The sequence below is a fragment of the Babylonia areolata genome, unplaced genomic scaffold (assembly GCF_041734735.1).
Source record: "Babylonia areolata isolate BAREFJ2019XMU unplaced genomic scaffold, ASM4173473v1 superscaf4, whole genome shotgun sequence".
NCBI lineage: Eukaryota > Metazoa > Mollusca > Gastropoda > Neogastropoda > Buccinidae > Babylonia > Babylonia areolata.
This window is the reverse complement of record NW_027468369.1, coordinates 73,964-95,399: the sequence shown is the minus strand read 5'-3', so window position 1 is coordinate 95,399 and position 21,436 is coordinate 73,964. Positions and strand designations below refer to the sequence as shown.

The window sequence follows — 21,436 nt, the reverse complement described above, 5'->3', positions numbered from 1 at the left end:
TGCAAAAGATCAAACACACCGAAAAAACCTCCAGTAATTCATGTTTAATGGCCTGGATTATGGAAACACAAAAATATGCAGTGTGCATGAATTAGGGCTGCCTGGTAATGGGTTGTGCTAGTAAAATCCCGCTGGTAGAAATGAATGAATGCAGGCGTTGCAGCCCACACTCTTAGAAAAAGAAGACAAAGAAACAAGTAACATGGCAGTGATGTCTTAACTTGAAATAATTGGTTAATTTACCGTGTGCCTTCCATGTCTCAGCTAACAGTCTTAGTTTAATAAACAGTGTTCTGGTTGAAAAAAGAAGAAAAGAATAAGAAATACATAAGATAACAATCTGTGTAGAGTGGTGGTCTGGTTGTAATGTGTCCCATAGGTTCCAGTCTCATATACAAACTGGGATTTTTACTCCCCTCTCTACTGGACCTTGAGTGGTGGTCTGGGTACTGGTCTTTCAAACAATATGATAAAGGGAAGCCCCATATGCAACATGCACTTAGCGCACATAGAAGAACCCATAGCAACAAAAGGGTCATCCCTGGTAAAATTCTACAGAGAAATCTATTTTGATAGTAAAACAAACACTCTTACAAACAAACAAGCAAACAAAAAAGGATGACATACACTGCACTGTAGCAGCTGGCTTCCATGAATTTCACATGGAGAAATCTGTTCTTTCCTTTAAAAAAACAACAACACAATAAAACACAATACAATGGTATACAATGCAACACAGCACAATGCAATGCAACGCAACGCAGCATAACGCAGGGCAGCACAGCACTACAATATAAAACAATACAATACAATACAATACAATGCAGCAATACAATACAATACAATACAGTGTATGAAGACAGTCAAAAGCGGTAATCGTTACACAAAGTGACTCCATCCATACCTGTAGGCTTCCTGATCAGCAGGAGAGCCGTAGAAGGCCTTGGACCAGGCAGAGTGGTATCTGGTGTGTTCGCGCTGCTGCATGATAATCCTGCGCTTGTCGTTGTGCCAGTGCTGGTCCACCGTCTCCCAGCTGCTGTTGATGCGTTTCTTGGGCGGGGGTGGAGCGATGGGGTTTACCCTCTGCGGGATCTTCATGTGGTCCCACGTCGAGGACAGGTCTGGAGGGGGGTAGGGTCCGTACTTGCCTCCCCCTGCTGAGATGGAGCGAGGGGTGGGGGTGGCGGAGGGCGTGATGCGGGGCAGGGTGGTCATTTTGGTGGACATGGTCAGAAGGATGAGGTGGATGTTGTGGTCACCTGATCTGAAACAGGCATTGCTGATTGGTTATGTATTCTGATAATGGTCTGTTTGGCTGGATACTGGCAGCCAGTATTTTGCACAGATTCTGATTCATTTCACCATTGTACTTTGATTAAGTGATTGCTCATTCATAAAAAAAAAAAAATTTTAAAGAAATAGCACAACATAAGCTTGACATATATGATAAAGTGTTAATCTTTTTTGTTGCTTTATTTCTTCATTCTAATCTCCAATTAATCAATGACGAAAGCATTTTACCTTTATTCACGACTGATTAATTTGTTTGTTCTCTTTTCCCTTTATTTTGACATCATCCTGAATCACTGGAACACAATAGTGGAACAATCTGACTTCAATAATCTCACAGTTATGCTGTCAACTCATGTCTAACAGCATGGTAACAACACACACACACACACACACACACACACACACACACACACATACTCGCAGACATAGAAAAGACACAACAGGAAATAAAAACACATCACCTTCTACACACACACACACACACACACACACACACACAGACTTATGTGTACACATACAGACACACATACACAGACACACAAACACACATACAAACACATGTACAGTCTATGCACACACAGACACATGAAGCTGACACTAAAAACTGACACATTTTAAGTCAGTTTATGTACTTGCAAGTAGGCACTACACACACACACACACACACACACACACACACACACACACACAGTAAATGCACACACAGATACAAAAGTATGCACTAAACTCAGGCAGAATTTTAACTCCATGCATGCATGCATGTGCTTGTAAGTGTAAGCACTACACACACACACACACACACACACACACATGGTTACACCATGCAAACTTTAGCGTTTATTCAAAACTGACTGCATGTTGTGGACTATTTCAGATCCACAAGTGCCAATCCCACCCCAGTTACGGATCCTGATAATTTTCTCTTTCATCAAAACGACCGTGATGTTAAATCGTTTGGCAATGATCAATTAAGTGATCTTTTTCTGATAAGTGTACAAAGCACTCTTGTTTGAAGCCTGTTTCATTCTCTAATGGAAGAAAAACACCCAGGCTACTATTAAATGTGTGAAAAATCGGACAGAATGCAGACTTCAGGCCCTTTATTCTGTGTCACACAAATATTCACGGCGATTTTAACTTATGTCGGTTCGTGCGTAACCTCAATTGCTCACGACTGAACGGCTCAAGTAATGTACGTGCTGCCTTTTTATGCCGCACAGTAACTGAAAGGACCGATAGAGTGGAACACATCATTACAGAGCAATCCCAGCACCAGGAATCAGCAACAGGCACGGACAGCCGTGCCGTTGTCAATGCCTGTCCGGACCACAAGCAACTCGCTAGAAACTTATCAATCCGCTCAGCCAAGACGAAGCACTCAAGATTATATCCACCATTCTCTCTCACTAGGAAACAAACACTTACCTTGACAAGTGGTCTACAGACAAGACGCTCTGCTGTCTGAGCTGGTCACAATACTTGACCTAAGGATGGGTCATGGCCTGCGATTCGGTCTTTTTTGTTTTCTCGGTTCTTACGTGGTTGTCCTCTTCGGCCCTTATCACGTGACCCAAACGTCGCTACGGCTACCTTGTTCTCAGCCTCGTGTTGACACAACACGCCGTCCACGTGCCGAGTGTTTTCATTGGACAAGTGCGCGCGTCCACTCAGGAGTGTCGTCTGCTCCGGAACCAACATGGCGGGGAAAGTTTACCGAAGGATGTTGAGTTCGAGCAGGTTTTGTTAGACATTTTCAGAGCGTGGGTGACTTTCTGGCCGGTGGTGGCTTGTATTGTTTGCCCTGGCCATTACAGCTTGTCAGAAAATTAGGATATTATCGATTTAGTTTATTTAGGAACCCGGAGAACGACATGTTAAGTCCAATGGAACACTGAAGACCACTGTTATTGCTTTTGGGGTGCGCGCGGGGTTGCAGTAGCAGTTACTGGGCGTGCGAGAATGCAGATTTGTCAGAAAAGCAGCTCCACATAAATTTGAAAAAAATAAAGATGTTTAGATATTTGAATTTATTTGAAACGACATATTCAGTCACTTTCAAGTAAATAAGCTATCGCACAAAGACCGACCCTACATCGGCTCATTAATTTTTACCCGTCAACACACGCCTAAATCCGCGTCACGGTACGTTATGACAAAGAAATGAACAAAATAGATCATATAAGTAAATCATCTTATACCGCTTTAAATATGTAAAAAGCACACAGCAACAACTGCACTGGCAAAACCGCAACGGTATTGAAACAGGCCGGCAGAATATAAAGCCTTGTAACTTGATTCAGATATGATCGAGCCGAGTTTAGGGGCCGTGAAATGAAATGGACTGGGATTTTATTCTGTTATGGTTGTAGGTGTTTTACAATCTTTCTCAGTCATTATTTGTATTTCTAATTTTACGGATGGTATTTCTTCTTAAAAGATATTTATTTATCTTTTTGTTCAAGTTAAAAACATATTGTAAACGAAACTTGGGTGACCGTGTATCGATCATTCAAATTTGTTGTCATTTATTTTCAGCTGAACCCATATCAAGTATTTCGTAGTCAAGTTTCAGTTTTTAGCTTGTATGTGGCGTATGCATTAGTTTTTGCATGTGTGCGTGCACTGCACTGTACGGTCACGTACGTGGTTCAGTTTGGCCCAGACAGTCATCACTGACTGACGCCTTTTCAGGTTAAACTAAGTAACCCGGCGGCTTTGCTAAAAACAATGTGATTGATAGCGTTTCAACTGAAACCGGCAGGGAAAAGTATGAAATCAACTTAGTTATGGTGTCGGCAGCTGAAACTAAAATTGGAGTTGCGGAACGGTTCTACAATAGTATCGTCCACGCTTTGTCAGAGTACAGTTAACTCAAGTACCCAGCGTGAACTGAAGGAGACGTTCCGAGGATATATATATATATATGTATGGGGTCAGTAATGCCCCCCGCACAGGAAATGGAGTTGTCCACAGATGGTACGGATAAAACGAACAAATGAAAAAAGGAAATAGCGCTTTATGTGTACGGTGTGTGTGTGTGTGTTTTCTACTGTATCATGTATACCTCCCTGTTGTAGAATTAAATTATATTATTGTAGAAGGGTCACTCCAGGAGCAAGTGCACCTATATACTGTCTGCCCTTAACGGTACATGTACGCATACCTCAATAAACACAAATTTAGAAGGTAATACACACATGAGTGAAAAAAGAAAGTAATAATGAGACTGAAGGAGAGTTTTGGCAAACCGGACTGTGACCAATGTACTCGATCGTTCGAGTGTTTTGTCAGTGGAAGATTTGCCTCCCTTGCCTTTCAGACAAACTTCACCGTGTAAACACGATTTGTGATCGCTGAACTGCACTGTCACCATAATTTGAAAGTGTTTCGTGGTGAATGTAAAACTGACATCGTGTAGCACTCTGTTTGGAAGTGGGGGTGTGGAGGTGGGTAGACGTATGTGTGAGTGAGCGGTGAGTGAGTGAGTGTGTGTGTGTGTGAGGTACAGAAAGAATGAGCGTGGTTGTATCCCACAGTGTGATACGGGGAGACAGAACAAAAAAATGTTTCTTGATCCCGGAAATGAACCACAACTCACTGAATGATGATAGAAATCGTACGTTTCACTGTGGTTCTGTCTTCATTGATTCATCTAAATCACCCCTTCACTCTCCCTTTCTCTGTCCCCTTGTGAGTGTGTGTGTGTGTGCGCGCACGCGCACGTTCGCGCGCGTGCTTGTGTGTTCACGAGAGAGAGAGATGGAAGAGAGAGAGAGAGAGAGAATCAGAATCATGTTTATTAATTTGTCACGAAAATCATCAAGGTTTAACACTCCTACAAATGGTAAAACCAACCAAACTGAGTATAAGATGTGGTGTGTACTTTGAAACATTCAAACATGAAATGTCAGCGTGCGCGCACGCGTTTGTGTGTATGTGGAGTGCGTGCGTGCGTGTGTGTGTGCGCGCGTGGTGTGTGTGTGTGTGTATGTGGGGAGGTGGGGGAGTGATATACAGAAGAGTACTGGCCATTTGAATTTGATAGAGAAAGGGGTGAAGTACTGACTTTCCGTTCATTCACAGCCCACCGGAGTGAAAGACAGAGGAAACACAGAACGACTTGAGGACAGGAGACGTTGGGGGACGAAAAACACGATTGTTCTGTATAAAAATCAGATTTATTAAGGCAGTTAAGTGGTCATAGAAAACAAGCAGCAGTGATTTTTACATGTCGTTTTCGTGTTAAACACAAACAGGAAAGAGAGCATTGTTCATGGTACATCAGCATATTGATCAATAGTATACACTTTTGAACACAGCAAACGATGCAAACTAACAGTCGCGCTCACACATGCATACACATACATACGCGTGCACTTATACACACAGACACACGAGCACAAAACATACACAGGAGCACGCAAATACACGCACACGTGCACACATAAATATACACATACACGCGTTTATGCGCATGCAAATATGCCAAACATACACACGCACGCACGTAAGCATGCACGCACGCACATATACATACACGCATGCATGCATCATGTTGAGCACTTTCACTGTGATTTCAAACATGAAAGTTTTGAACAAGGAGACAGGAAAAACGATAATCTGATTAAAAAAATGGATGCTGTACAAACACAGATCAAGATCAAAATCGACAAGTTATATAACGTCTCTATAAGAGAGATTTGTACATAATGAATAGAAAGATTTTTTTAAAGATACAACAGTCCTTGCGAGAAAAAAGAAAAGCATACATGCAACTGCTAACGTAATGAAAATACCTTTACATTTTCATTTCAATGAAGCAGTAGAACATGCAATCATAACCCTCACAGTGGTCATATTTTACGGAAATTTGAACGGAATCTTGAAAGAAGACAGAAAGCAACCGTTGCTCATCCACTTGGGTGACAAAAAAATTAAAGAATAAAAACTTCTTAAAAGTTTCGCCAATGTAATGCATTATCATATTACTTTAAGTTTTGGGATAAAGAAGATCGAGTAATAGATACAGAAACGAGACACTGCTTACTTTCCACAACATTCCGGGTTATTTCAAAGAAAAACCCTGATATCAGGGAAATGAAAAGGAGGAGGAGAAGGCGAAGAAAATAATCAAACTAGTGTAAACGTTCAACACATCTACCAAGTCAATAAAACTGACTTCTGTTTTTATGGACATCCCATTAGATTTTTTTTTCAAAAAGAAACAAAAACTAAACCAAAAACATGCATTCCGTAATGAAAAGGCACTCGATTTAAAAGCAACAACAAGGCTTTGTGTTACAAAAAGGCAATCACATTATAAAAAGTCATTCGCATTATTAAAATAAAAAATTCCCATTATTCAAAGACATCCCAGCAGACATAGGATTGTCTATACCCGCTGCATGTATTTATCGACAGCACAGCCGGCCACTATAGATACGTGAGACATCAGAACAATGTGTTGGTCATCAACAGGTCTGAAGGTTGTGGGTGGGAGGTTGGTGCGTTTTCACTGAACAAACGAACGAACAAGATCTATATAATCATATACTCGAAAAATTCAGATCTGCGTGTTAAAAGCCGAGTGTCACACACACACACACACACACACACACACACACCATTCATCACCATCAGTGATTTCAGTACAAAGCAGTCTCTGGTGTATCTGAAAAGTTTCATTAATGTTGCAACTTATGAAAGTACTTCACATTTACTCAAGTGAATACTATAGTCGATTGTGCTATGCTGTGTGCAGTTAGCTGCATGAGTAAGATGCCGTGATTCCAACGGCACCAAGGAACTCATCTGTCAGGACTGGGTATGGGCCATTGGAGCAATAAGCTCGTTTCCTGACTGAAGTCAGCTGACTGCACAGTGGAAACGGGCACATCCCATTCACGAAAGACTGGACACCATAAAGGTTTTATTAAAGTAGATACAAACTGCTAACTAAATTTAAACATATTTCGATTCCATTTCAGTTGTTCGCATTTGAGAACTTAAAGTTGTGGCAGCGCATCTGAATAAACTGAACAAACTGGTCTGAAACTGCTTCACAACTCATTGCCTTCCCATCCTGAACGGTTTTATAAAATAGCCTTGTACAAGCCAGATCTCTTTGTTGCTGAAATGGCTTCAAGGTCAGCCGGCTTCAAGGTTGGACTGACATGCTAAGGCTGTCTCAAGAAATGGAATGGTTCTTCAGAACTGAGTTCATTACAGTACAATCTCAATGACTCCAGAAGCAGAACAGCGCCGTAAGGTCAGACTCAACTAGTTTCAAATCTGAGTCCTTTAACGCATAAGCCCGGTTGTTTTCTGGAGTGGGAACCGCTTTATGGAAGTGATCACTGCGCTCATTTCTGTTTAGCTGTGATACTTTCGGACACACAAACTCTTCTAGCCTCGGAAAAGACCGGCTCCATGGCGATACAAACTCTGACTTCCGTTCCGTTACAACACAACCATCACTATTTCAGAACTGTAATGGCTGTGCACAAACTCAGCCGGTTTCAGAATTGAATTTACCACATAAACAGTTCTGGTAGCTTCAAAATAATAATGTTGGCTTTTAGAACAAAGCACATTCAACTGAACTGCGTGTACACCTCGTTTCAAAATTGCTCACCTCACCAACCCCCTCCCCCAACCCGCTTCCCTCCCTTAGCGTACAACCTGACCTGTCGTGTCCACAAAACAAAGACTTAACGGATTTCTGAATCGCGTCCACTGAAAGAACAGTGGCTGAAATCAGAACAGCTCCTCACACGAATGTATACTAACTGGCTCCACAATGCTCTATCACAGTACAGTCATTTGCCTTCAGAACAGACACGTCCCTAGCCGTCACAGTCCAGACATCAACACCTCAGCGTTTAATCCCTCGTTTCTTCAGTCGCTGCCGTCGAAGACGACGATGACGGCGACGACAGAGGATCCGCGACGTTGTGTGAAGCTTTGACCACCTCATCGTAGGGGGGCGGTAAGAGCTCCTGTGGAGTCTGGGGGTCGTGCTCGCTGTAGGGCGGGGGAGACATGATCTGGCCGGACCCCTCGGGGACTGAGAGGCGGCTCTCCTCCAGCAGGATCAGGGTCCTCAGCGGGTTCCACCGGCAGACGCCAGAACCCGGCAGGCTGTCGCTGACCCCGGAACACACTGAGGGGCAGCCCCCGCCTGGGCTGCTGGGGCCCGACCGGCCTGCCTCCACGTTACCTGAACACCAGGGAGTGCACCCGTCAGTACATCCACACCAGGCAGTGCGTTCGTCAGTACATCCACACCAGGCAGTGCATTCGTCAGTACATCCACACCAGGCAGTGCGTTCGTCAGTACATCCACACCAGGCAGTGCGTTCGTCAGTACATCCACACCAGGCAGTGCATCAGTCAGTACATCCACACCAGGCAGTGCGTTCGTCAGTACATCCACACCAGGCAGTGCGTTTGTCAGTACATCCACACCAGGCAGTGCATCAGTCAGTACATCCACACCAGGCAGTGTATTAGTCAGTACATCCACACCAGGCAGTGCAACCGTCAGTACATCCACACCAGGCAGTGCAACCGTCAGTACATCCACACCAGGCAGTGCGTTCGTCAGTACATCCACACCAGGCAGTGCATTAGTCAGTACATCCACACCAGGCAGTGCATCAGTCAGTACATCCACACCAGTCAGTGCAACCGTCAGTACATCCACACCAGGCAGTGTATTAGTCAGTACATCCACACCAGGCAGTGTATTAGTCAGTACATCCACACCAGGCAGTGTATTAGTCAGTACATCCACACCAGGCAGTGCGTTTGTCAGTACATCCACACCAGGCAGTGCGTTCGTCAGTACATCCACACCAGGCTGTGCATCCATCAGTACATCCACACCAGGCAGTGCGTTTGTCCGTACATCCACACCAGGCAGTGCGTTTGTCAGTACATCCACACCAGGCTGTGCATCCATCAGTACATCCACACCAGGCAGTGCATCAGTCAGTACATCCACACCAGGCAGTGTATCAGTCAGTACATCCACACCAGGCAGTTTATCAGTCAGTACATCCACACCAGGCAGTGTATCAGTCAGTACATCCACACCAGGCAGTGTATCAGTCAGTACATCCATACCAGGCAGTGTATTAGTAAGTACATCCACACCAGGCAGTGCGTTAGTCAGTACATCCACACCAGGCTGTGCATCCATCAGTACATCCACACCAGGTTGTGTACTCGTCAGTGCATCCACACCAAACAGTACATACATCAGTACACCCACACCAGGCAGTGCATCCATCAGCACATCCACAGCGGGCAGTGCGTTTGTCAGTACATCCACACCAGACAGGACATTCATCAGTACACATTCATCAGTACATCCACACCAGACAGGACATTCATCAGTACATCCACACCAGACAGGACATTCATCAGTACATCCACACCAGACAGGACATTCATCAGTACATCCACACCAGGCAGTGAAGCCATTAGTACATCCACACCATGCAGTGCATTCGTCAGTACATCTATCAGTTGGCCACTGACTCGGTCGGTCGGTCTGACTGGCTACATGCCGATGTGACCACATGTCATTGTGATCATGTGTGGTTGTGACCTGGTGTCGTTGTGACCACGTGTCGTTGTGACCAGGTGTCGTTGTGACAAAGTGTCGTTGTGACCACGTGTCGTTGTGACCACGTGTCGTTGTGATCACGTGTCGTTGTGACCACGTGTCGTTGTGACCACGTGTCGTTCTGAGCAAATGTTGTAATCATGTCCTTTTTATCTTATGCCGTTGTGACCATGATTTTTAATATTTTACCAAAGAGTGGCAGACCTGACACTACAATAATTCTCGTAATTATATCTCCTTCATTTTCATTTCGTGTGATGACTGTGTGGACGGCGGAACTTTTTTCCGCAGTGTGTGGATGCATATGTCTGCTCTGTGTTTCTTCAATATGGTTGAAAAATATCCACACACAACTCTCTCTCTCTCTCTCTCTCTCTCACAGATCAATAAAACATAGTGACTGGATGTTATGTCTCCAGCAATCAGATGCGGCAATAAACAGGCTGGTAAAGTAAAATACTGGAATACTCCACTCTGGCCTCTCACAGCTGACGTCACACAGCTCTCTCTCTCTCTCTTCCCATGTCATAAGGACCTCATGGCCAATGACATTAAAGTGTCAAAGCGTCTCTCTACCGCTCTCTCTCTCTCTCTTTAACACACACTCGAAATGCTTTTATCTATCAATCATTTGATATTCATAGATAAAGACAGTTTCTTTCAATCTACCTAACGGGAAGACACCAATCTATTCAATCGGATATATATGTAACGTACAGACATGGCGTGTATGTATATGAGTGAGGAAAGGGTAGGGGGTACCAGGTGAAATAGGCGGTAAAACGTGTCAAAACATGACAATCAATTCTGTGTCATGCTTGCAACCGGATGGCATTATTATGTAATTCAATTCACTTTTGAAACAAAGTCTTTTAGACCGGTCTGAGCAATAACGGATTAATCATGCTTCGTGTGTTACTTTGACTTCTGAAACAGTATGTTGGTTGTTTAATTTCTTTCTTCTTTTTTTAAACACTTATGACAGTTATCATGACATAATATTTCATTGTGTCCTACACAAGGGACGAGGTGAGTGTAAAGGAGGTAGGATGTGGGCACACGCGCCGGTACACTTTGTCATTTGTTACACACACACAAACACACACACAAACACACACAAAAGCACGCACACAAACACACTCTCGCACACACACACACACACACACACACACACACACACACAAACACACACACACACACACACTCACAAACACACACGCACGCACGCACACACACAGCGCCATATGCCTTGTGTGGTGTTGTGACTTTGACCCTCTTTCTCCGTTTCTTTTGTCCCTCCTTTTTTTCTTTTTTCTTTCTTTCTTTTTTAAAATTATTATCATTATTTCTTTATATAATAAAATTAACTTCAAAGCACACAAACAAGCCAAACTGATACACCCCCCTTCCTATTTTTGTCATAAGTTTTATCCTTCTTTTCTTTTTTTTTTTTTTCGTGTTGTTTTCAAAGCAGAAATAAGAATTCGCATTGGTACAGCCACTGCAGCCATGACCAAACTGAACAGAGTGTGGAAAAGTAACATCCGATTCTCCACAAAATTCAAACTCTACAAAGCCCTGGTGGTCTCCATTGTACTGTATGGTTGCGAGGCATGGACACTGACGGCCGAAACTGAAAGGAAGATCCAGGCTTTCGAGAACAAATGCCTGAGGAAGCTCCTTCAAATTTCCTGGATCGAGCACAGGACCAGTGAATATGTACGGAGCAGAATTAAGAACCTTGCTGGACCTCAGGAACCTCTCCTTTCAACTGTGAAGAGACGCAAGCTGATATGGTTTGGGCACAACACTCGACACACCAGTCTGTCCAAAACAATCATGCAAGGCACCATCGAGGGCGGGAGAAGAAGAGGAAGACAGCGGAAGAACTGGCATGAGAACATCAAACAATGCACCGGACTCCATACACGTGAGCTGCTGCCAGCGGCTGCCGACAGAGACAGATGGAGAAGGGAGGTTGCGTCTGCGGTCCTCAGGTTTCCCCCAACGACTACTTGTCGTTATGGGCCTGAGGTGAGGTGAGGTGAGGTGAGGTGAGGTGAGGTTGTTTTCATATTCGGTTACCAAACCCACATACCGCCTGCCAGTTACAACGTAATCCCTTATGTTCTGAAAATCCCTTCCCACGGTTTTCGGTGGTTGAGTGGTGGTGTTTGTTTGGGTCTGGTTTTTAAGTTTTGTATCGGGTTTTATTTTCCTGCAGTGCTAACCGTGTCATCCGATGCCAAGGAATTTGCTGTCTTTTTTTTTTTTTTTTTTTTTTAATTTTGTTGACAATGACAAAGTGGTCCGATATAACTGTGTATGTGTGCGTGCCTGCCTGCCTGCCTGTGTGTGTGTGTGTGTGTGTGTGTGTGTGTGTGTGTGTGTGTGTGTGCGTGCGTATGTGTGGGTGTTTGTGTGTGTGTGGGTGTGTGTGTGCGTCACAGTGTACGTGCATGTGACAATGTTTGAATATGCTCTTTTATTGTTTGTGTGTTCTTTTGTTGTTGTCCTTTTCCGTCTGCGGGTCAGCTAATTTACCAGTCTGCAGGTCAGCTAAACTACCAGTCTGCAGGTCAGCTAAACTACCAGTCTGCAGGCCAGCTAATTTACCAGTCTGCGGGTCAGCTAATTTACCAGTCTGCAGGCCAGCTAATTTACCAGTCTGCGGGTCAGCTAATTTACCAGTCTGCAGGTCAGCTAAACTACCAGTCTGCAGGCCAGCTAATTTACCAGTCTGCGGGTCAGCTAATTTACCAGTCTGCAGGCCAGCTAATTTACCAGTCTGCGGGTCAGCTAATTTACCAGTCTGCAGGTCAGCTAAACTACCAGTCTGCAGGCCAGCTAATTTACCAGTCTGCGGGTCAGCTAATTTACCAGTCTGCAGGTCAGCTAATTTACCAGTCTGCGGGTCAGCTAATTTACCAGTCTGCGGGTCAGCTAATTTACCAGTCTGCCGGTCAGCTAATTTACCAGTCTGCGGGTCAGCTAAGCTACCAGTCTGCAGGTCAGCTAAGCTACCAATCTGCGGGTCAGCTAAGCTACCAATCTGCAGGTCAGCTAAGCTACCAGTCTGCAGGTCAGCTAAGCTACCAATCTGCGGGTCAGCTAAGCTACCAATCTGCAGGTCAGCTAAGCTACCAATCTGCGGGTCAGCTAAGCTACCAGTCTGCAGGTCAGCTAAGCTACCAATCTGCGGGTCAGCTAAGCTACCAGTCTGCAGGTCAGCTAAGCTACCAGTCTGCAGGTCAGCTAAGCTACCAGTCTGCAGGTCAGCTAAGCTACCAATCTGCAGGTCAGCTAAGCTACCAATCTGCGGGTCAGCTAAGCTACCAATCTGCAGGTCAGCTAAGCTACCAATCTGCGGGTCAGCTAAGCTACCAGTCTGCAGGTCAGCTAAGCTACCAATCTGCGGGTCAGCTAAGCTACCAGTCTGCAGGTCAGCTAAGCTACCAATCTGCGGGTCAGCTAAGCTACCAGTCTGCAGGTCAGCTAAGCTACCAATCTGCGGGTCAGCTAAGCTACCAATCTGCGGGTCAGCTAAGCTACCAATCTGCGGGTCAGCTAAGCTACCAGTCTGCAGGTAAGAAAAAACCAGTCTGCGGGTCAGCTAATTTACCAGTCTGCGGGTCAGCTAAGCTACCAGTCTGCAGGTCAGCTAATTTACCAGTCTGCAGGTCAGCTAATTTACCAGTCTCAGCTAATTTACCAGTCTGCAGGTCAGCTAAGCTACCAGTCTGTTTGCATCCCCACTTCCCTCTCATTCTTACTCACAGACTCACTTATACACGTGCATTTGCCTACACACACACACACACACACACACACACAAACAGGCGCAGGGGTGTCTATTTTGCCAGGATCAACAGCGTTAGGCGAATACTTAATCACGAGAAAAGAAAGAATAGAAAGCACGACTAACACCAAATTTCTTTCATGTGAATCGTTTTTGTTTTTTTGGTTTTTTTTTCCGAAACGGGCATTCAGAGCTTAAATGTGCCCTCAGAACAGTGAAAGAAAAAAGTAGGTATACCATCGAAAACACAATGGTTATCGAAGACTTGGGTATGGTTTGAGGGAACAGGAGTAGGAGACTGCGACTGAGGAGATAAATCAATTCATTCGTGAATACACGAACGAATGAATGATACACTTTCTGGGAACAGACAGGCAAGGATGAATCCAACGGATAGACAGACGGACAGACTGACCAGTGTCACGCCGCGCCCTCCTGTTGGCTGTGTTGAGCCGTTTGGCGGCCATGCGGTACCGGACGATGCACAGAAAGAGCAGCAACAGGGTCACCACGCATGCCCCCACTACCGCTATCACCTGCACGGAGTAACTGTAACACACACACACACACACACACACAACACACGCACATACACACACGCACATACACACACGCACATACACACACGCACGCACGCACACACATGAATTAATTCAGAGAATGAACAAATGCATGGTTTTGAATGAAGTAATGAATGGTCTATTCACAAATAGGCCACAGGCCCTCATGAATGGATATTTCAATAGCAACAATAGACAATAACATAATTTGCTGATAAATAAACAATAAAAACACGACCATGAAATGACTGTTTCTCTAAATATGTAAGCCTTGTATAAAAACAAAAGAAAAATTACGTACATCAGGTTTTGTGTATGACATCAATAAACTCCGTCTGAACCAAAAAAATTGTATGTACTGTATTTGTATTTCTTTTTATCACGACAGATTTCTCTGTGTGAAATTCGGGCTGCTCTCCCCAGGGAGAGCACGTCGCTACACTACACCGCCACCCATTTTTTTGTATTTTTTCCTGCGTGCGGTTTTATTTGCTTTTCCTATCGAAGTGGATTTTTCTACAGAATTTTGCCAGGAACAATCCTTTTGTTGCCGTGGGTTCTTTTACGTGCGCTAAGTGCATGCTGCACACGGGACCTCGGTTTATCGTCTCATCCGAATGACTAGCGTCCAGACCACCACTCAAGGTCTGGTGGAGGGGGAGAAAATATCGGCGGCTGAGCCGTGATTCGAACCTGCGCGTTCAGATTCTCTCGTTTCCTAGGCGGACGCGTTACCTCTAGGCCATCACACCACATATATTCAGAGGCAGGAAGAAACTGAGAAAGAGAGAGATGTTGACAGGTAGGTAGATTGCAATAGGTACAAAAACAGAAAAATGTAGGTAGCCAAACAGGTAGATGAAAAGGAGGACACAGAATGAATGAAGGTCGATGCAAGTGTTTGTGGGAAGAGGGGGTACAGAACTAGCAGACACCCTGCAACTCTGATATGGACAGGTTGACAGGTGTGTACAGGTAGAGAAATGAACAGGTATGTAGGTCAACAGATAGAAGAGCAGAAAGGATAGTGAACGAACACTGATACATATGTTGTAGAGGATAAAGACATCAGACACTGACACTCAGAGATACTTCACACACAACACAGACACACGTATTCACCACACACACTCCACTGGCACACACACAGACACACACACACACTGGCACACAGACACACCCGGGCAGGTTGGGACCACTGGGATGACAGCACTGGTTGTTGTCACAACAGCCGTAGTTACAATTACTCTGGCATAACTCGCGATCCTCCGCCGCTGATTTCTCCTCTTCCGTCATTTCCCTGTCACTGGGACGGTCGGCCTTGGCTGTGGACACAATTCATTGTATTCTATTTGTATTTGTATTTCTTTTTATCAAAACAGATTTCTCTGTGTGAAATTCGGGCTGCGCGTCGCTACACTACAGCGCCACCCATTTTTTTTGTATTTTTTCCTGCATGCAGTTTTATTTGTTTTTCCTATCGATGTGGATTTTTCTACAGAATTTTGCCAGGAACAACCCTTTTGTTGCCGTGGGTTCTTTTACGTGCGCTAAGTGCATGCTGCACACGGGACCTCGGTTTATCGTCTCATCCGAATGACTAGCGTCCAGACCACCACTCAAGGTCTAGTGGAGGGGGAGAAAATATCGGCGGCTGAACCGTGATTCGAACCAGCGCGCTCAGATTCTCTCGCTTCCTAGGCGGACGCGTTACCTCTAGGCCATCACTCCATGTAATGTATTACAATGTATTGTACTGTATTGTACTGCATTACTCTTAGTCACAACAGACTTCTCTGAAATTTGGGCTGCTCTCCCCAGGGAGAGCATGCAAGCGTGTTTGTTGTTCCGATCAAAGTGGATTTCTCTACATAATTTTATCCAGGGACAATCCCTTTGTTGCCGTGCCGGGGTTCTTGTGAATCCCGGTTAATTTCATGTTACATACGGGAACTCCCGGTTTATCGTCTCAAACGAATTACTAGCGTTCAGACCTGATCACTCAAGGTCTACTAATGGGGGAGAAAATAGTGGCGAGTGTGTTGGATTCAATCACGTATGCTCAGATTCTCTCGCTTCCAGTGTGCGGATGCGTTACCACAAAGCCAGCACTACGTGTGTATTGAGGATAAAAACAACATAATAGTTGAGGAAAACATGTGCGAGTAAACAACAGATTATTCCTTTCTTTTGGTCTCTTCTCCTCCTTCGTCTGCTGCTGCCCCCCCCCCCCCCCCCCCCCGCTCCCCCTCTGTCACCCACCCGGCCTCTCTCTCATTGCGTGGCGTGTGTTCGCTATTTCCTGTGTGTGCGTGGTGGTCGTAGGTTTGGGAGTGGGTGGGAGGTCGTGAGTGTATGCATTCCATGTGGCGTCCACGTGCATGCTTGTGTGCGGTGGGTCAGTGTGTGTGTGTGTGTGTGTGTGTGTGTGTGTGTGTGTGTGTGTGTGTGTGTGTGTGTGTGTGTGTGTGTGTGTGTGCACGCAGTCCAAGAGAAAAACTGCGGAAAAACAAACAGGCAGACAGACACATACGCACACATCTCCAGTCAGACATGTCAACACCGCATCATTTCGCTTGAACACTGGACACTGACAGTGACAGACTCTAAAAAGTGCAACATTTCAACTCGCTTGATCATAACGTTTATATTCCTATCTTTATACCAACTTTGTGACTAGTCAAGTTGTTTGCTGACACTGAACACTGAATTTTTTTTCTCAAGACCACAAAAGTCACGGTCTTTTGAAAGTTTTCAGTCGCCATCGGCAAAAACACGCTTCTCGACACGTGACGTTCTGTTCCTTGCTGGACAACACTGACACTTCTATGTACTTTCTGCATTCAAGACCAAACACTAAAAAGGTGACCTATCAGCAGTTGTGGGTTATCTTGACTGGCGGGTGGCCCGGTTGATGGAAGGCGCAATAGCCAAGTGGTTTAGACGTTTGACTTTCAATCTGTGGGTCCTGGGTTCGAATCACGGTAACGGCGCCTGGTGGGTAAAGGGTGGAGATTTTTCCGATCTCCCAGGTCAACACAGACCTGCTAGTGCCTGCTAGTCCCTTCGTGTGTATACGCACGCAGAAGATCAAATACGCACGTAAAAGATCCTGTAACCCATGTCAGCGTTCGGTGGGTTATGGAGACACGAAAATACCCAGCACGCACAAAAATGCTAGTAATGGTCAAACTTTATGACCGCTGATGTGTGTATGTGGTGTAGCGTATATGGTTTTGTCCGAACGCAGTGACGCCTCCTTGAGCTACTGAAACTGAAACTATGACCGCTGAGCATTAATGGAAGAAGAAGGAGAAGAACAACGGCGACGTCTAGTCGGTTCATCGCGTGATTCCCGTTATAAGAACCTTAACTGGAATCTCACCCTTTCTCCTTATGGTCTTCTTTCTTTCAACCAACCCTGTCTTAAAAAAAAAAAGGAAAAGTTTTTATAGAAAGTGTTTGGATGAAATAAACCAGCTCTCTTGCATTGATGGAGAACAGAAGGGGGCCAGAGAGAGGCAGAGAGAGAGAGAATTGTACGCAAACTTCCGTGCATCGATGTCAGTCCCATATGTCGACATCATGATTACTCGACATGCAAGTCTAACCCTCGTTTACACAAAAGAAGGGGAGTGTTTATGTAGCACACAACTGTATACACATACTGTGCCCATGCGACTCCCACCCCCACCCCCGCCCACCTCTTTTCAATGATCCCACCACGGGTGGAATGGCATGTCTGCCATTAAAAGGTTCACCACACCGTGGCTGAATGAAAAAGACACAGGCTTGTTTCTTGTGTGTGTGTGTGTGTGTGTGTGTGTGTGTGTGTGTGTGTGTGTGTGTGTGTCAGTGAGTGTGTGTGTCAGTGAGTGTGTGTGTGTGTGTGTGTGAGTGAGTGTGTGTGTGTGTGTGTGTGTGTGTGTGTGTGTGTGTGTGTGTGTGTGTGTGTGTGTGTGTGTGTGTGTGTGTGTGCACGTCTCCCCGTGTTGGTGTGTCAGTCTCTCTGACTCTCAAACACTCAGGAAGTATCCCTCAACACTTGTTCAGTAAGCAAACTCAACACCACCTCCAGCAACAAGTGTGACAAAACAAACACACGTCATACCAAACAGCGTGGCAAGGTGGGCGAAGATTCCAGTCAATAACCACAAACGTCTGGCTGGGAGAAGCGCAGAAGCGAATTCCCAACCTTGAACACCCATTGTGTCAGCTGAGAAACTTGGAAATAATTCGTTGCCGAGTTGTCTTCCCCCTGTACAGTACGTGCTTCTATCAAACTCCAAGCTTGTTCTGTCTTGGAAATGTTCGGACTTTCTCAGCAATACTTGTAAACTTTGATCTCAGTCTCGTCTTGGTCGTTCTTTGCATATACAGTAGTAGCTTGGTAAAATGAATACTGTGTCGAGCATTAAACATGCACGCGAATAATAAATGAACACCAACAGATCTGAATGTAGACGTTCAATCAATTCGTCACAACAGTTCCACAACAGGACGACGTAAATAATGTTGCTGCTGACAATAGAATAACTTCCCCTATACCTGTTGTTGCGATAGTGTTACAGCATTTTACATCAACTCTGCAGTTTTGATATCCAAAACGAATTCACTTTACTAGCTGCGGAGTGGACAAAACACAAATCAAATTTACGTAAACACCCGTTCTCCAAAGCTGCCGCCCAGGTAATGCTTGAACTCACAACTACCCGCTTCGCTCAAACACACTCTGGTGATGACCTTCACCTTCATCCAAAAAACCTCGACCACAGGCGCTGGAAGTGAACTGATGGAATAACTGGAAAGTTGTTCTATTTTTGTTCCAGATTTGATCGAAAGCGTATACAGTAGGTGATGGTGATTATTTATTATTTTAGGTAACTCATGTAGTCAAATGCAAACAGATAAGTATATCACAGATGAAGAATTCAAAAGTTTCTTTAATCGTACTGTCGGGTTCCTGTGTGTGTCCTTTTGGGGTTATTCCGGGTGTCGGTCAAGTGACCCTGACCTAAAATGAAGTCCACCGAATTTTTTCGTTGTCAGTCATGAGAACGCAATCAGTCTGTGGAGTATATAAATAGATGCTGTGCAGATAAGATATCTGCGGTCTGTGTGTTTACAAACAAAGCAGGCGAACAAGCTTCACTTTCTGCCTGCATCCCTGTCTGTCTGAGGGAGGGAGAGATTGATACACAGACACACAGAATGAGGTGGTCCTAAACACACTGACATTCAAAAATCTTATATGCAAGTCACACACACACACACACACACACACACACACTGACACACACACATTGACACGCACACGCCCGCACGTACACACAAACACACACACACACTCTCTCTCTCCCCTTTTTTAACCCCGAAGTGACGCAAAAAATCAGCCCATCTCCTGAGCGCAAAGAACAAACCATGGAGAGTACAGAGCACTGGGCTAATGGGGCAGGAGGGGGGAGAGTGCCCCCGTTTTTGTTTCACGCCAGACAACACATGCACAAGTCCTACGTACTATACCGCAAATACAAAACATAACTGTGTAAGTATCTTGCTGTGTCGCCACGACAGGCAAGAACTAGGTTAACCCCAGAGATCACTCGCGGGAAAAAACAACAACTGTGTCATGTCCCAAACGGTGCCAGCTGACCTGAACGGAAAGAACGTTGACTGATGTTGCTACAGGGAGCCTCAGTGAAGAAAAGAGCATAGCACAGTGGTGGCAGCAGGGCTGTTCAGCACTCTTCACCGTTAACGCCAAGGGAGACAGGAAAGGACAGTTTTGTGGCAGACGTGTGTTCTGCGGGCCCCCAAACCATGTGCTTTGGCGTGTGTTGAAACAAGCAAGTCAAAGATGTGAGTGTGATGTGAGGTTGTGCCGCTCTGAACTGGAAAACTGCCGTGCTGTGAACTCTCTCTCTCTCTCTCTCTCTCTCAGAAAAGGGAAAGGGGGAGATGGATGATACACAGTAGAGGGGTGGGAAGGGAGAGAGCATTATAGATGTGAGGGTTTAGATGATTGTAGGAGTTAGTGAGCTGGAAGGATTATTTCAGAAGAGGTGCATGCTCACACCTGGGCAATTTGAGAATCAGCTTCCCGGCTCTCTGGAGCATGTGAAGGGGATACCGTGGGGTGCCAGTGAGGAGAGCACTGCCATCATCATACCTGGACAGAACAAGAGAGCAGACAAGAAGTTTTGGTTGCCTGTGAAAACAGCGATGAATGATGCACATTTTCATAGTTACAGGTATACTGTCTAGCACAAATTTCAGATGTGCTCTTTGAAAGATTCAGCCAGTCTCATCGAAAATCACAGCCAGATTACGAACATGGATGATGGACAAGATCTTGTCTCAAGTGTTACTGCAGATCGTCAGTGGTTGGAAGTGATGGTTCTTTTTTTTTTTTTTTTTAAACTTATAAGAGGCAGTTAACAAAACTTCTTTTTTTTTATCATTAAACTACAGTTCGTTGAGTGTCGTCCAAGATTTTATGTCACAAATACAGTTTTGCCCATCAGTCAGAATCACTTGATGGATTTCAGTTCAGTTGCTGTACTGACGTGACTGGTAGAGCCAGGTGTGTGTCAGGAGCAAATATTTCGTGAGATAAAAAGTGAGATCGAGAAACTGGTATCGTGTACATGATAAACAAGATAGGTCCAAACAGAACCTTGTGGAATTCCGTATTACAGGAATGTAGCAGGTGCATTGAGACCATTTACTTAAGACTTTCTTTGTTTTAGTTGAGACATAAGATTATTTTTTGTTCTCTCTTTATTTTTGCTGATTTTATTTTACTTTTTTTTTCTTTTTTTTTTTGTTAATGACGGTCGTTGGGCTGTTTATAGAAGCACTTGAACTTGAAAAATACCACAATTTGACAAGTTGGTCTGTTAATGCGTGGAACCACAAAGAGTGTTACTCCCATTCTTTTCGGCCTAACTGATGTCAGCAGATCTTTACAGGGTCCGATGAGCTGCTTGACGGTTTGGTGCTCTTGTTCACTGGTGACATGATCAGTTTGTCTGATGTTTTGTTTCTTAGATCACACCTCATTTCCATGGCTTCAATTCTTTCCAAATCCCCATGAGGGTCATGTCTCGCATGCAGACAGGAAAATGAAATATACCAGTGCATGCAAGA

General features: G+C 44.8%; 2 protein-coding genes across 2 annotated transcripts in view; both read right to left on the bottom strand.

The window, feature by feature from the left end:
- LOC143278196 (uncharacterized) overlaps nt 1-2,869 on the bottom strand; it is a 14,596-nt gene extending 11,727 nt beyond the window's left edge. The window contains exons 1-2 of the mRNA XM_076583238.1: nt 2,722-2,869; nt 905-1,267 (exon numbers count right to left, since the gene is read on the bottom strand). Coding sequence (XP_076439353.1) covers nt 905-1,230 — 326 coding nt within the window. The 5' untranslated portion in view covers nt 1,231-1,267; nt 2,722-2,869. The remainder of the gene's footprint in view (nt 1-904; nt 1,268-2,721) is intronic.
- Nucleotides 2,870-5,463: 2,594 nt separating this feature from the next.
- On the bottom strand, nt 5,464-19,013 carry LOC143278197 (uncharacterized). Its single transcript, XM_076583239.1, has 4 exons — nt 18,399-19,013; nt 15,468-15,612; nt 14,143-14,276; nt 5,464-8,515 (listed from the first exon to the last, which is right to left on the bottom strand). The coding sequence occupies exons 1-4, from the start codon at nt 18,493-18,495 to the stop codon at nt 8,178-8,180; spliced, it is 714 nt and encodes a 237-aa protein (XP_076439354.1). The 5' UTR covers nt 18,496-19,013; the 3' UTR covers nt 5,464-8,177.
- Nucleotides 19,014-21,436: the final 2,423 nt, after the last annotated feature.